The 17,780-nt window shown below is 43.7% G+C and overlaps 1 protein-coding gene across 1 annotated transcript; it reads right to left on the bottom strand.

Annotated features, from left to right (window-relative positions):
* Positions 1 to 15,143: 15,143 nt before the first annotated feature.
* Positions 15,144 to 16,236, bottom strand: LOC103643553 (probable histone H2A). Its single transcript, XM_008666724.2, is given in 4 exon segments — positions 15,144 to 15,705; positions 15,800 to 15,914; positions 16,106 to 16,109; positions 16,198 to 16,236. Coding segments are annotated over 4 exon segments (720 nt in total).
* Positions 16,237 to 17,780: the final 1,544 nt, after the last annotated feature.

The raw sequence follows: 17,780 nt of genomic DNA, 5'->3' as shown, positions 1-17,780 counted from the left end.
GCGAACACTGCTCCGCCCGACCCAGGGCTCGGACTCGGGCTAGGCCCCTGAAGACAGCGAACTCCGCTCCGCCCGACCCAGGGCTCGGACTCGGGCTAGGCCCCTGAAGACGGCGAACTCCGCTCCGCCCGACCCAGGGCTCGGACTTGGGCTCAGCCCCAGAAGACGACGAACTCCGCTTCGCCCGACCCCAGGGCTCGGACTCAGCCCTGGCCTCAGCCGACGGTCTCCGCCTCGCCCGACCCAGGGGCTCGGACTCGACCACGGCCACGGAAGACAGACTTGACCTCGACCTCGGAGGAGCCTCCACATCGCCCAACCTAGGGCGCGGACCGACCACGTCAACAGGAAGCGCCATCATTACCCTACCCCAAGCTGACTCAGGCTACGGGGAACAAGACCGGCGTCCCATCTGGCTTGCTCCGCCAGATAGGCAATGATGGCGCCCCGCACGCTCCGTGACGACGGCGGCTCTCCGCCCCCTTACGAAAGCAAGAGGACGTCAGCAAGGACTCGACAGCCCCGACAGCTGTCCTTCCGCCAGGCTCCAGCGCTCCTCCGACGGCCACGACACCACACGAACCGGGTGCCAAAACCTCTCCGGCTGCCACGACGGCATGTACTTAGGGCGCTAGCTCTCCTCCGCTAGACACGTAGCACTCTGCTACACCCCCATTGTACACCTGGATCCTCTCCTTACGCTTATAAAAGGAAGGACCAGGGCCCTCTTACAGAGGGTTGGCCGCGCGGGGACGAGGACGAGACAGGCGCTCGCTTGAAGCCGCTCGCTCCCTCTCCCGCGTGGACACTTGTAATCCCCTACTGCAAGCGCACCCGACCTGGGCGTGGGACGAACACGAAGGCCGTGGGATTTGCACCTCTCTCACGCCTGTCTCTGACCACCTTTCTCCCCCTTCGCGCTCGGCCTCGCGTCGACCCATCTAGGCTGGGGCACGCGGCGACATTTCACTCGTCGGCCCAGGGACCCCCGGTCTCGAAACGCCGACAGTATTATATGTTCCCGTTCCTCTCGCGCATATTCCACAGCTCTCGTCGGAGAGCATCGACAACACCCAGGATGCCGATCGACGGCGAGGACGATGGGCGACGACGGCAGCCAACTCTGATCCCACTCTCGCTCTTTGCGCTCTTCAGTGCTTCAGCATTTTGCTCGCTTTGAAGCTCGGGGAATTCAATAGAGCTTCGACTCGAGGGATGAGGGGAAATAGCGGACTCACATTTATACTGATAGGGGAAAACTAGACTCCGAGTGATGCATGACTCGATGGTTACGCGACTTCGTTCGGCTGTAACAACCTCTAGGTCCGAGCGGGACGAAGGGTCTGAAGTCCAGGCTAGTGCTGCGAATTGGGCCGGGCCAGCCTGACCCAAATCCATCGTACCAAATATGTTCGAGTCAGGAAAGCCCAAAAAACTTTTGGGTCGTGTCGTGCTAGCCCGAAGTATAAAAACAGTGATCCAGTCCGACCATAAACCACGTTGTGCCTCCATTGGATCGTGCCGACCCAAGCCCAGCCCGTATAATTGACCACATAAAATTAAAATATTACAACCATATAAAATACATAACTTACTAAATTAAAGATATTAAACAATTCTAACACCATTTAACCACATAAACTTCCAATATAACAATAATATAAAGTCGATATCTTACTAAATTAAAGAAATTAAATAGATTGTGTTTAATTAGGTCGTGTCGGCTCAAGCCCGGTCTATCTATGCGGGCCATGTCGAGGGCCCGACGGGCCGGGATTTAATGCCCGCTTTTGGACCGTATTAGTCTGATCCATATTATTTCGTGCCGGACCGTGCTTTAAGCTCTTATTTTTAGACCATGCTCGTGCTGGCCAAAAGGCCCGGTTCATATTCCCAGCACTAGTTCCGGCCCCGCCTGCTAGCAGCGTCAGCTAGTTTGCATCACTAGTTCGGGCCCCGCCTGCTAGCAGCGTCAGCTAAGGAGATAGCCCCAACGGGCCCGCCTGACAGTGGCACAGAGGTGAATGCACACAACGGGTGAGTCTCTAACAATTTGGTCCCACTGTTCAGCTTGTGTAGAAAAAGGAAAGGAATATCAACAGATGGGCGGACGGTCGCGATGGTAAGAGTCGGCTGACGCGCTAGGGAATGGGCCAGAGCAGGGTTTAGGTTTCCCCCATTTTCTTTTCTTTTCTTGTTTTCTATTTCTGTTTTTGTTTTAACATTCAAATTCAATTTTGAGTTCTACTTTATATGCACAAGTAAACTCCAGCATGAATGCACGCATAATTTTATTTATCATTTATTTATTGTTTTAATCATTTATGCAAATGCTTTTAAACATACACACAATAATATTTATTTTAGGAAAATAATTTATAAGATGTAGTGCTTATTAAAAGATACTCTAGCCTTCACTTTCTAGAGAATATATTCAAATATTCAGTAACTTAACTTATATAAGGATCTTCTCATATTTCTTATCTTTTTTAAGTCACACAAAAGAAAACTTAAGTTGGATCCATTTTAGAGAGTAGCTTTGAAAAGAAAGAGAATTCTTATTAGTAATTTATTAATCTTTTTGGATAGAATATTAATAATTCCCAAAATGAAATTTTGGGTGTTACAAACCTCATTAGGGATGAGAGATCTTAGGGTTGTCTTGTGATCAACAGATCACACCCAAGGCACCTCTAAACGATGTCGAGCTGAAGAGAAATGAAGATTGGGAATAAAGAAGACTAATTACTACTACTCTTAGGGCAAGAATGTAAAGGAACTGCTAAATATATTGATTGATTGAGTGAGTGATGGCTCAATTGCAATCGGTCGTACCCTCATATATATATATATAGGGGTAGAGGTCTAGATACGTTCCTAAGCGCTTCCCAATAGATTCTCATGGACTGTCAGGGCTATACCCGCAGACTATCCGAGGCGCGAATCGTCCGGGTCATATAGCTAGACCGTCTAGCCGTGCTCATGTGCTAAATCTGGTGCTGAGCAGTAACTAATTAGTGGTCTCTCAACAGTCAACACTACAAAAATCTAAGGATTTAGCTTTTGCTGCAAACGATTGCGTGTGCGTGGATTGAGAGCTTATAAAAATATGATTATGAGTACAAAGTGGCCCATCAAGAAACACAACATTTCCCTACGATAACGGGGTAATATGTTGGTGTGGTCTGCCTGCATGGGAAAACCACTCCTTGATGCACGAGTATCCCTTGATGCCCCAATATGTGGCACCCGCTCACTTCACCAACATGGTCGAGACAAATGATTTTGAACACACGTTAGAGGTGGTGCATGGCGATGGCTGAGTCGTTTCAGCATGATTGGTTGCCTGAGCGACGAGCGCATGGCTCGACGAAGCCTGGCCAGCCGCAAACGAAGTTTTCCTACTTCTCCATGCATGCAACAAAAATGTCTCGATTTGTCCTTAGCTGCACCCACACATGCAAGCGTGGCCATGCACATACATACATCCAAACAGAAATTGGAGGCCAGTCAACGCACGGACAGAAGCCGGCTGCGCAGAAGCACCCAACCAATCATGAGGAAAATCGCGGTGGTCAGATCCATATGGTTCAAGGTTTAGCTAGCTGGTTTTATGGGAGAAGAAAACAGATGTCCCTGGTGATAGTGACAAAAGCCTTTTTATGTATATCTCTAGCTAGATATTAGGTTTTTGACAAGCAATGGTGAAAGGGAAATAGGCTTACACCTTTTCCTAATTGATTTTGGTGGTTGAATTGCCCAACACAAATAATTGGACTAACTAGTTTGCTCTAGATTATAAGTTTTACAGGTGCCAAAGGTTCACAACAAACCAATAAAAAGACCAAGAAAGGGTTCAAACAAAGAGAGCAAAAGACAACCAAAGTGTGCCCTGGTCTGGTGCACCGGACTGTCCGGTGAGCCACCGAACAGTGTCCGGTGCACCAGGAAATTCCTGCCTGAACTTGCCACCTTCAGGAATTCTGGTAGCTGCTCCGCTATAATTCACTGGACTGTCCGGTGTAGCACCGGACTGTCCGTTGTGCCAGCAGAGCAATGACTACTTCGCGCCAATGGTCGTCTGCAGAGGACATTAAATGCGCTACAGTGCGCGGCTGCGCGCGCAGAAGTCAGAGCACGCGCCAGACAGCGCGCCAGACAGTCTACAGGACCTGTCCGGTGCACCACCGGACTGTCCGGTGGCCCAGAAGACAGAAGCTCCAACGGTCAAACCCTAAAGGTCGGGTGACATGGCTGGCGCACCAGACTGTCCGGTGCGCCATGCGACAGCAGCCTCCACCAACGGCTCATTTGGTGGTTGGGGCTATAAATACCCCCAACCACCCACCATTCATTGCATCCAAGTTTTCAGCCTTCACACCTCATACAAGAGCTATAGCATTCAATACAAGATACAAACAAGAGATCAAATCCTCTCCCAAGTCCAAAGACAATTCCAATCAAATAATGACTAGTGAGAGAGAGATACTTGTGTTCATTTGAGCTCTTGCGCTTGGATTGCTTTTCTTCTTCTTTCTTTCTTGATTCCAACTCAATTGTAACCAAGGCAAGAGACATCAATTGTATGGTGGTCCTTGTGGGGACTTTGTGTCCCGTTTGATTGAGAAGAGAAGCTCACTCGGTCTAAGTGACCGTTTGAGAGAGGGAAAGGGTTGAAAGAGACCCGGTCTTTGTGACCACCTCAACAGGGAGTAGGTTTGCAAGAACCGAACCTCGGTAAAACAAATCACCGTGTCATCCGTTCTTATTCGCTTGTGATTTGTTTCCGCCCTCTCTTTCGGACTCGCATTTAATTCTAACGCTAACCCGGCTTGTAGTGTGTGCTTAAGTTTGTAAATTTCAGATTCGCCCTATTCACCCCCCTCTAGGCGACTTTCAATTGGTATCAGAGCCGGTGCTTCATTAGAGCCTAACCGCTCGAAGTGATGTCGGGAGCATCCGCCAAGAGGGAGATCGGGACCGGCGACAAGTCCGCAAGCTCGGGGAGAACACACTCAAGGGAGTCCGCCCACAAGCACAAGGAGGAATCCTCTTCCTCCATCAAGTCCCAACGGAAGGGTGACAAGAAGAAGAAAATGAAGAAGGTGGTCTACTACGAGACCGACTCTTCGTCACCCTCTACCTCTGGCTCGGAATCGGCATCCGCCACTTCTAAGCGCCATGAGCGTAAGAAGTATAATAAGATGCCCCTTCGCTATCCTCGCATTTCAAAACGCACTCCATTACTTTCCGTCCCATTAGGCAAACCACCTATGTTTGATGGTGAAGATTATTCTATGTGGAGTGATAAAATGAGGCATCACCTAACATCACTCCACAAAAGCATATGGGATATTATTGAGTATGGAGCATAGGTACCAAAAGAAGGGGACAAGGATTATGATTCGGAGGAGGTCAAACAAATCCAACACTTTAACTCCCAAGCCACTACATACTCCTCACCTCTCTAAGTCGAGAGGAGTATAATAAGGTGCAAGGGTTGAAGAGTGCCAAAGAGATTTGGGACATGCTCAAGACCGCACACGAAGGAGACGAGGTGACCAAGATCACCAAGAGGGAAACGATCAAGGGGGAGCTCGGTCGCTTCATGCTTCACCAAGGGGAAGAGCCACAAGCAATGTACAACCGGCTCAAGACTTTGGTGAACCAAGTGCGCAACCTCGGGAGCACCAAGTGGGATGACCATGAAATGGTCAAGGTTATTCTTAGATCACTCGTATTTCTTAATCCTACTCAAGTTCAATTAATTCGTGGTGATCCAAGATACAAACTAATGTCTCCCGAGGAAGTGTTAGGAAAATTTGTGAGCTTTGAGTTGATGATCAAAGGCTCCAAGAAAATCATCGAGCAAGGCACCTCCTCCACACCCGATGTGCAACCCGTTGCATTCAAGGCAACAGAGGAGAAGAAAGAAGACTCTACACCTAGTAGGGTCCCCATCGACGCCTCCAAGCTCGACAATGAGGAGATGACGCTCATCATCAAGAGCTTCCGCCAAATCCTCAAGCAAAGGAGGGGGAAAGACTACAAGTCCCGCTCCAAGAAGGTTTGCTACAAGTGTGGTAAGCCCGGTCTTTTTATCGCTAAATGTCTTTTGTCTAGTGATAGTGACAGGGATAACGACAAGAGGGGGAAGAAGAAGGAAAAGAAGAGGTACTACAAGAAGAAGGGCGGCGATGCCCATGTTTGCCGGGAGTGGGACTTCGATGAGAGCTCCACCGACTCCTCCGACGAGGACGCCGCCAACATCGCCGTCACCAAAGGCCTCCTCTTCCCCAACGTTGGCCACAAGTGCCTCATGGCAAAGGACGGCAAAAGGAAGAAGGTAAAATCAAAATCCTCCACTAAGTATGAAACTTCTAGTGATAAGGGTAATTCTAGTGATGATGAGGATAATTTGCTCACCCTTTTTGCCAACTTAAACATGCAACAAAAGGAAAAATTAAATGAATTGATTAGTGCTATTCATGAGAAGGATGAACTCTTGGATAGCTAAGAGGACTTCCTAATTAAAGAAAACAAAAGACATGTTAAGGTTAAAAATGCTTATGCTCTAGAGGTAGGAAAATGTGAAAAATTATCCAGTGAGCTAAGCACTTGCCATGATGTTATTTCCAACCTTAGAAATGAAAATGCCAAACTAATTGCTAAGGTTGAGAAATCAAATGTTTGTGATGATTCAATTGACAATCTTAGAAATGATAATGCTAGTTCAATTGCTAAGATTGAAAAATTAAATGCCTCTCTTGCTAGCCTTAGAAATGAGAATGAAAAATTAATTGCTAAGGCTAAGGAATTAGATGTTTGTAATATTTCTATTTCAAATCTTAGAGATGAGAATGACATTTTACATGTTAAGATTGTTGAACTAAATTCTTGCAAACCCTCTACATCTACCGTTGAGCATGTTACTATTTGCACTAGATGTAGAGATGTTAACATTGATGCTATTCATGATCATATAGCAAAATTAGATGCTAAAATTGCCGAGCATGAGTTAGAAAATGAAAATTTTAAATTTGCTCGTAGTATGCTCTATAGTGGGAGACGCCCTGGCATTAAGGATGGCATTGGCTTCCAACAGGGAGGCAATGTCAAACTCAATGCCCCTCCTAAAACATTATCTAACTTTGTTAAGGGCAAGGCTTCCATGCCTCAGGATAACGAGGGTTACATTTTGTACCCTACCAGTTATCCCGAGCATAAAATTAGGAGAATTCATTCTAGGAAGTCTCACTCTGGCCCTAATCATGCTTTTATGTATAAGAGTGAGACATCTAGTTCTAGGCAATCTACTCATGCTAAATTGCCTAAGAAGAAAACTCCTATTGCATCAAATGATCATAACATTTCATTTAAGACTTTTGATGCTTCCTATGTGCTAACTAACAAATCAGGCAAAGTAGTTACCAAATATGTTGGGGGCAAACACAAGGGGTCAAAGACTTGTGTTTGGGTACCCAAGGTGCTTGTTTCTAATGTCAAAGGACCCAAGACCGTTTGGGTACCTAAGAACAAGACCTAAATTTGTTTTGTAGGTTTATGCAACTGGGGGCTCAAGTTGGATCATCGATAGCGGGTGCACAAACCACATGACAGGGGAGAAGAAGATGTTCTCCTCCTATGAGAAAAACCAAGATCCCCAAAGAGCGATCACATTCGGGGATGGAAATCAAGGTTTGGTCAAAGGATTGGGCAAAATCGCTATATCTCCTGACCATTCTATTTCCAGTGTTTTTCTTGTAGATTCTTTAGATTACAAGTTGCTTTCCGTTTCTCAATTATGCAAAATGGGCTACAACTGTCTTTTTACGGATATGGGTGTTACTGTCTTTAGAAGAAGTGATGATTCAGTAGCATTTAAGAGAGTGTTAGAGGGTCAGCTATACTTGGTAGATTTTGATAGAGCTGAACTCGACACTTGCTTAATTGCTAAGACTAACATGGGTTGGCTCTGGCACTGCCGACTAGCCCATGTTGGGATGAAGAATCTTCATAAGCTTCTAAAGGGAGAGCACATTTTGGGACTAACCAATGTTCATTTTGAGAAAGACAGGGTTTGTAGCGCATGCCAAGCAGGAAAGCAAGTTGGTGTTCATCATCCACACAAGAACATCATGACGACTGACAGGCCGCTTGAGCTACTCCACATGGACCTATTCGGCCCGATAGCTTACATAAGCATCGGCAGGAGTAAGTACTGTCTAGTTATTGTGGATGATTATTATCGCTTCACTTGGGTGTTCTTTTTGCAGGAAAATCTCAAACCCAAGAGACCTTAAAAGGATTCTTGAGACGGTCTCAAAATGAGTTCGACTTAAGGATCAAAAAGATTAGAAGCGACAACGGGACGGAGTTCAAGAACTCTCAAATAGAAGGCTTTCTTGAGGAGGAAGGCATCAAGCATGAGTTCTCTTCTCCCTACACACCACAACAAAATGGTGTAATGGAGAGGAAGAATAGAACTCTATTGGACATGGCAAGAACCATGCTTGATGAGTACAAGACTTCAGATCGGTTTTGGGCCGAGGCGGTTAACACCGCTTGCTACGCCATCAACCGGTTATATCTACACCGAATCCTCAAGAAGACATCATATGAACTCCTCACCGGTAAAAAGCCCAATGTTTCATATTTTAGAGTCTTTGGTAGCAAATGCTTTATTATTGTTAAAAGAGGTAGAAAATCTAAATTTGCTCCTAAGGCTGTAGAAGGCTTTTTACTAGGATATGATTCAAACACAAGGGCATATAGAGTCTTTAACAAGTCCACTGAACTAGTTGAAGTTTCTTGTGACATTGTGTTTGATGAGACTAACGGCTCTCAAGTAGAGCATGTTGATCTTGATGAGCTAGATGATGAAGAGACTCCATGCGTCGCGCTAAGGAACATGTCCATTGGGGATGTGTGTCCTAAGAAATCCGAAGAGCCTCCACAAACACAAGATCAACCATCTTCCTCAATGCAAGCATCTCCACCAACCCAAGATGAGGATCAAGCTCAAGATGATGATGAAGAAGATCAAGAGGAGCCACCTCAAGAGGGGGACAATGATCAAGGGGGAGATACTAATGAAGACAAGGAAGATGATGAGAGTCCAAGACCTCCACACCCAAGAGTCCACCAAGCAATTCAACGAGATCACCCCGTGAACACCATCCTCAGCGATATTCATAAGGGGGTAACCACTCGATCTCGTGTTGCTCATTTTTGTGAACATTACTATTTTGTTTCCTCTATTGAGCCACACAGGGTAGAGGAATCACTTCAAGATTCGGATTGGGTGCTGGCGATGCAAGAGGAGCTCAACAACTTCACGAGGAATGAGGTATGGCATTTAGTTCCACATCCTAACCAAAATGTTGTAGGAACCAAGTGGGTCTTCCGCAACAAGCAAGATGAGCATGGTGTGGTGACAAGGAACAAAGCCTGACTTGTGGCCAAGGGATATTCACAAGTCGAAGGTTTGGATTTCGGTGAAACCTATGCACCTGTAGCTAGGCTTGAGTCAATTCGCATTTTACTTGCCTATGCTACTTACCATGGTTTTAAGCTTTACCAAATGGACGTGAAAAGTGCCTTCCTCAATGGACCAATTAAAGAAGAGGTCTATGTTGAGCAACCTCCCGGCTTTGAAGATAGTGAGTACCCTAACCATGTCTATAAACTCTCTAAGGCGTTGTATGGGCTCAAGCAAGCCCCAAGAGCATGGTATGAATGCCTAAGAGATTTTCTTATCGCTAATGGCTTCAAGTCGGAAAGGCCGATCCTACTCTCTTTACTAAAACACTTGCCAATGATTTGTTTGTATGCCAAATTTATGTTGATGATATCATATTTGGGTCTACTAACGAATCTACATGTGAAGAGTTTAGTAGGATCATGACTCAAAAATTCGAGATGTCTATGATGGGGGAGTTGAAGTATTTCTTAGGATTTCAAGTGAAGCAACTTCAAGAGGGCACCTTCATTAGCCAAACGAAGTACATTCAAGACATTCTTGCAAAGTTTGGGATGAAGGATGCCAAGCCCATCAAGACACCCATGGGAACTAATGGGCATCTCGACCTTGACACGGGAGGTAAATCCGTAGATCAAAAGGTATACCCGTCGATGATAGGTTCTTTACTCTACTTATGTGCATCTCGACCGGATATTATGCTTTCCGTATGCATGTGTGCAAGATTCCAAGCCGATCCTAAGGAAGTTCACCTTAGGGTCGTGAAACGAATCTTGAGATATTTAGTTTATACTCCTAAGTTTGGCCTTTGGTACCCCAGAGGATCCACTTTTGATTTAATTGGGTATTCCGATGCTGATTGGGCAGGGTGTAAAATTAATAGAAAGAGCACATCAGGGACTTGCCAGTTCTTGGGAAGATCTCTGGTGTCTTGGGCTTCAAAGAAGCAAAATTCTGTGGCTCTTTCTACCGCCGAAGTCGAGTATATTGCCGCAGGCCATTGTTGCGCGCAATTGCTTTGGATGAGGCAAACCCTCAGGGACTATGGTTACAAATTAACCAAAGTTCCTCTTCTATGTGATAATGAGAGTGCAATCCGCATGGCGGATAATCCCGTTGAGCATAGCCGCACTAAACACATAGCCATTCGGTATCACTTTCTAAGGGTTCACCAACAAAAGGGGGATATCGAGATTGCATATGTTAACACCAAAGAACAATTAGCCGATATCTTTACCAAGCCATTAGATGAGCAAACTTTTACCAAACTTAGGCATGAGCTAAATATTCTTGATTCTAGGAATTTTGATTGATATTTTGCACACATTGCTCATTTATATACCTTTGATCATATCTCTTTCATGTGCTATGACTAATGTGTTTTCAAGTGCATATCATACTAAGTCATAGATTGAAAGGGAAATGGAGTCTTCAGCGAAGACAAGGCTTCCACTCCACTCCATCAAATTATTCATCCTTCGCTGTCGCTTCACAACACTCTCCAATTTGGTATAATCTTCACTCATATGTTATTTACCATAAGGGGAGAAAGTAGTTAAAAGGGCTTATATTTCACTCACAAGTATCCGTTTTTGGCGATTCATGCGAAAGGGGGAGAAAGTATTAGCCCAAAGCAAAAGGACCGCACCACCACCAGTTTCAAAAATGAAGTCTTTCAAATTTGTGTCAAGAAAAGATTTTTCAATTGGTGATTTTTTTAATTGGTATCTCATTTGTGATATAATTTCAAATTGGTATACCCTCTTCAAAATTAATATCTAAAACCCTCTTGAACACTAAGAGGAGGATTTTATTAAGGGGGAGTTTTGTTTAGTCAAAGGAAAAACATTTGAAACAGAGGGAGAAAATCTCAAATCTTGAAAATACCTCTCAAAATCTTACTCATTTACCTTTGACTATTTTGCAAAAGACTTTGAAAAGAATTTCCAAAACATTTGCAAAACAAAACAAGTGGTGCAAGCGTGGTCCAAAATATTAAATAAGAAGAAAGCCATCCATGCATATCTAGAAGAAATAATTATTGGTTTCATTCCAAGCAACCTTTGCGCTTACATTATGCAAACTAGTTCAATTCTGCATTTTTATATTTGCTTTGGTTTGTGTTGGCATCAATCACTAAAAAGGGGGAGATTGAAAGGGAAATAGGCTTACACCTTTTCCTAATTGATTTTGGTGGTTGAATTGCCCAACACAAATAATTGGACTAACTAGTTTGCTCTAGATTATAAGTTTTACAGGTGCCAAAGGTTCACAACAAACCAATAAAAAGATCAAGAAAGGGTTCAAACAAAGAGAGCAAAAGACAACCGAAGTGTGCCCTGGTCTGGCGCACCGGACAGTGTCCGGTGCACCAGGAAATTCCTGTCTGAACTTGCCACCTTCGGGAATTCTGGTAGCTGCTCCGCTATAATTCACCGGACTATTCGGTGTAGCACCGGACTGTCTGGTGTGCCAGCGGAGCAACGGCTACTTCGCGCCAACGGTCGTCTGCAGAGGACATTAAATGCGCTACAGTGCGTGGCTGCACGCGCAGAAGTCAGAGCACGCGCCAGACGGCGCACCAGACAGTCTACAGGACCTGTCCGGTGCACCACCGGACTGTCTGGTGGCCTAGAAGACAGAAGCTCCAACGGTCGAACCCTAACGGTCGGGTGACATGGCTGGCGCACCGGACTGTCCGGTGCGCCATGCGACAGTAGCCTCCACCAACGGCTCATTTGGTGGTTGGGGCTATAAATACCCTCAACCACCCACCATTCATTGCATCCAAGTTTTCAGCCTTCACACCTCATACAAGAGCTATAGCATTCAATACAAGACACAAACAAGAGATCAAATCCTCTCCCAAGTCCAAAGACAATTCCAATCAAATAGTGACCAGTGAGAGAGAGATACTTGTGTTCATTTGAGCTCTTGCGCTTGGATTGCTTTTCTTCTTCTTTCTTTCTTGATTCCAACTCAATTTTAACCAAGGCAAGAGACACCAATTGTGTGGTGGTCGTTATGGGGACTTTGTGTCCCGTTTGATTGAGAAGAGAAGCTCACTCGGTCTAAGTGACCGTTTGAGAGAGGGAAAGAGTTGAAAGAGATCCGGTCTTTGTGACCACCTCAACGGGGAGTAGGTTTGCAAGAACTGAACCTCGGTAAAACAAATCACCATGTCATCCGTTCTTATTCGCTTATGATTTGTTTTCGCCCTCTCTTTCGGACTCGCATTTAATTCTAACGCTAACCCGGCTTGTAGTGTGTGCTTAAGTTTGTAAATTTCAGATTCGCCTTATTCACCCCCCTCTAGGCGACTTTCAAATGGATTGTTAGGGAGGGATCCCTTTTATTTCTCTCTAGGTCTTAGCTAGGTAATGGTTTAGGGATACCAAATAATTTTGCTTTGGTAACATTGTTAAAGTTTTATTGATAACATTGTTAAGTTTTATTGAGTTTGATCTATTTACTTCACAATAAAATTCATATGAGAAACAACCAATCTACTGCATGTTAGAGTTTAGATAGTCCTCATTGTTGTATGTTGGTCACCTGTTAAGATTAGTTATGAAAGTATATGAACCATAACGGGTAAACTTTATTCTTTTATTCTCTTCCCTTGCACCATATACAATTGTAAGGCTACCTTCGGAGTGTTAAAGGCGACTTGAATACACTTGTTTGCTTACAACTTCAGATACTAAGCAGTCCACGAGTGATCAGTGATCGAGTTGTTTAATCAAAAAGTGTACCCTCTGCATGGGTAGTAGTGATCATCACTATAAGTAGTAGTGATCCTCGTCGTAAGTAACGATGAGTTCCTTACTCGACTTTCTGTCAAATATATTTAAGATGGATTTAATATGCTATGTGAATATGCTATTACTTGCTATGTATGGTTTATCCATTATTCATATATAGTAACTAGATGAGTGCCCCGTGCGTTGCAACGGAAACACACAATACCATGATAACTTATATATATAACTAGGTTAGTGCCCGTGCGTTGCAACGGGGACATATAATATCTCGATAACTTATATATACAAATATGTGTTATGCAGTTATGAGATAGAGGATGACATCCGCGAGCTGTCCGAGATGACATCGAAGAGAAACTCGAGCCTATGACGCACGGGCACTCACCTAGTAGTGTATTATATAAGATAGGTCAGTGCCAGTGCATTGCATCTGGAATATATAATATCTCGATAACTTATATATACAAATATGTGTTATACGATTATGCAGTTATGCTACAGATCACGTGGAAGCGAGAGCGGGGCCTGCGGATCGACGCAACGCAAACACGGCCTGCAACGCAAACGACAAGCGCGCGACCAACAGATTGACACAATGCAAACGACAAGCGCAGTCGCACGCACTGCCCATAGAAAATGTTACCATATCTATCCAAACAATTAGCGCTTTTCATTCCCATGGTAATAGATATCAATGTTATTTATTTACATTAATGTTACCATTACAAGTGCTCAACCAAACGCCACATGAGTTCGACGTGTTTCGTGGCTCACATCTACATGACGAAATTTTCACTTACATCTGCATGACGAAATTTCGTGGCCCACACGCAGTGACCAAGTGACCAACCTATCGTTAATTATGACATCAGCATAACAAAAAGCTTAGTACCAGTATTAGTGGGAAGAACACAACAAATGCATTACTGAAGGCGGATAAGTCTGTTCTCCAATGAACTAACTTATGTAAAAACTGTAGTGACACTTAGATTAGACCAATGACCTATGGCTTGATAGTGTCATTTTAGTTAAATACATAGTGCTATTTCCCCAAGTTTCTGAAAAGGAGATTAGTATATTACTGGTTTACTGATCTTCCCATTTCTCTTAACCTCTTAATACCTTAGCATTAGCGGCACATTAGTTAGTGAGGATGTACATGAATTAAAGAAGAATAATTCCAACCTCAAATATCCCAACAGCAAGGCAAACACAATGATCGTCTTCGCCAAAAGCAAGAGCACAGTGGACAACACTCGTTCGACCATCATCTGTGATATAGTTATCCGCAATAACTCTAAACGCACTCTCTTGAAGTTCAATGAAAAAAAATCAAATAGAGCAGTATATCTGTAACCAAAAAAGGTAACAGACCTAAGCAATTATAAGAACCAAAAAGCTACAGGTACATACTTCAGTAATTCTTTGCTTTAGATGATAAATCTAAGCCCTCAGCACCCCACAGGGCTACCAACAGCATATTACAAGTATAATTCCAACTAAAAAAATATAAAAATAAAAATAAACCACAACCTAAACCAAATAGCAAAGTAATTCTTTGCTTTAGATGATAAATCTGAGCCCCCAGCACCCCACAGGGCTACCAACAACATATTATAAGTATAATTGCAGCTACAAAAAATGTAAAAATAAAAATAAACCACAACATAAACTAAATAGCAGTAGTCACATAACTAAATAAGCATCCAGGTTTGCACCCCTGAAGTTAACAACTCAACACAAACACAATAACCAAATAACTGATGAAGCGATACCAGGCAAGCGTTACACAGAGGAGCTCCAACCTGACAGCTCAACTAAGACCTACAGGACAACAAGGACTCGCCCAAGAGCGCACAGAAGTCCAATTTAAACTAAAGATGCGCATCCCCTAGTCTTCACTCCTTGGATGACTTGTTGACCAGGGACTTGTGAATGTGCGGTATGACACCTCCGCCTGCGATGGTGCCCTTGATGAGGGTGTCCAGCTCCTCGTCTCCACGAATGGCTAGCTGCAAATGGCGAGGGGTGATACAGTTCACCTTCAGATCCTTGCTAGCATTCCCAGCCAGCTCCAGAACCTTGGCAGTCAAGTACTCCAGGATGGCAGCTGAGTAGACGGCTGCGGTGGCACCAACACGACCATTTGCCTGAGTCTTCTGCTTCAACTGACAATGGATACGTCCAACAGGGAACTGAAAGCACATCAGTAAATATTTGGCCCTCTCCACTCTGATGGACTCTAGCATGCTCCCCAGATCCTCGGATGCGAGGCAGTCCTCCAAGGCATGCTATCCTGCTGGCTCTTCCCTGCCATCCCACTCCTGCAGGAGCCCTCCTCCCTCCATCAGCGAGATCCCGTCTTCCAGTACGACTCTGGCAAATATTTGGCCCAGGAACTTGGTCGCTTTCGGCGCATCGATCACGACATCCTCCAAGGTAGATAGAACATGTTGGAACCTGGCAAAGAAGACAGATGGTCGATGGAGACTTTGGAACTAAGTCACCAACTATTGAAAAAAGTTCAGTTATGTGCAAAATATATGGACCATACCTCTGGAGTAGCTGCCTCTGGCTCAGCGAGTGCTCTTGAGCTGTGCACAAGTACACCAAAAGCTTGGCCAAGAGTTCCCTTTCCAGGTCTTTTCTTTCAAACGAGTTTGCTAACCCTGCCAGGATTTAAGAATTAGGTAAGACCTACTCACAGTTTGTTTCATTCCCCATATAATGGCAGGAAAAAACAAGAACAATTGACGTAGGATTGTGATATGGTTTACTGTAATTCTGCTACCTTCTGCTACAATTATTTCGGGGATGTACCATCCATGCAAACCTCACAAACAGTTCAGAATACACACACATGGCTGCACAAAAACATAAGCATCAATGACAGTTTGATGTGACCCGTCAAATAGGCACTTTGAGACAATCCCTAGTAATCCACCTACCTACCTTCATATTGCCAGATATCATTTCAGGAGGTTTGTTCATGTCAACCAAACCTTGCAAACCAAATACAAAATCAAAAGAGATATAGTTTAGTTGGCGTAAAAAAGGAGAGAGTTCAATGAAAGCACACACAACTCTAATAACTTTTACAGGTTAGGGTGAACTTATAGAGTCAAAGTTTAATAACTGGAATTTAGGGTGGTTTAGTTAAAACAAGAAAAATGATGAGATCAAACATTTGTTACTTAGCACCAGCGAGAAAATAACTCGATATATAAATAGTTGCTAAGTATGGTGTAACTCAGAATGATAACTATCACTGCAGTTTTAGGCTACCTTACCCCCACCAACAGAAGGAACAATGTATAGTAATCCAAGGCACGGTCAAACATTATCAAATCAAGGTATTAATCACAAAAGGAAGATCTCCCTTTAAAATATTAACAGCTAGAACAGATTACACCATGCAATTGAGTGCCCAATAACTTCAATGCAAGTATTAGGACCCATCTGGTATGTTCAGCTAAATACAGTCTACGGGCACCTTGAAATATACCTAACTGTGATACGAACACTTAAATACATTGTTTCCTATCATCCACGGAATTACATAGAAAAGAAATAAGGAAAGAACATTCTTGTAGGTTCAACTGATATAAGGCAGCAATCACCTGACCTTGCTTCTAAATAGTATTTTTTCCTTTTCTTTTCCTGTGTATGAAGTTTTGGAAGAGGAAGGATGGGGGATGACATCTTCAGCTGTTCAGCGCTGGCTCGGTCTAGAGCAGTGCCAGTTTCTACAATGAAAAATATCAAGATTTAGCCCAAGAGTAGCTGCAAATACCATTTGTACCATATTAATAAAAGTCAAAAGTCAAAAGGTGCATACATGCTTTGCTCATTTAAGAATAGCACAAATTTAGAGCACAAGCTAGTAGCTAACTTAACTACTAAAAAAATTGAAGGTGTTATACAAATTTAAGAATAATCATTTGTGTAACTCCCAAAGAAAAGTTGAAGTGGAGAAGCAAGACAATTTTCAATGTAACTAACAAATATTCTCACTATACCTTGACTTTTCACATATTGGCCTTTCTTTGACATGGTGGTTTGAGTATTTGGCAAGAGATCTCCATCTTGAAAAGTACCCAAATTTACTGAGGTCATGCTCCATTTTGAAAGAGGTCCTAGCCATCGACAACCTGAGCAAGTCAACAACAAAGATGAAATCGATATAAGGATATAATCAGTGACAAACTAAACTAAAGGATTCTCTCAATTCTAACTGCTAGTCGAACCTAGAAACTTGCCAATCCTTTGAACTAACTAACAATCCTTCGAACTAACTGAATATCTAGATTAGTTCTCAAGTAGTGTTCCTGGCTTTGGCGACAACCAGCACAGGTGCCTTTGGCAAGAAAAAAGAATTCTCTATTAGTATCTACTTTCATAGTTCTCTCTCAAACAACAAATTCTGTTAGTATCTATATGTGTTGTCACGTTGGCAAAGAATTGAAAATCGTCCTGAACTAAAACAACATAAGAACAGGAACACATATAAGTTATTGGCAGGAGTCAAAATATTT

This window comes from Zea mays, chromosome 1 (genome assembly GCF_902167145.1).
Source record: "Zea mays cultivar B73 chromosome 1, Zm-B73-REFERENCE-NAM-5.0, whole genome shotgun sequence".
Taxonomy (NCBI): domain Eukaryota; kingdom Viridiplantae; phylum Streptophyta; class Magnoliopsida; order Poales; family Poaceae; genus Zea; species Zea mays.
The sequence above is the reverse complement of the archived record's forward strand: the minus strand, read 5'-3'. Positions and strand labels throughout refer to the sequence as shown.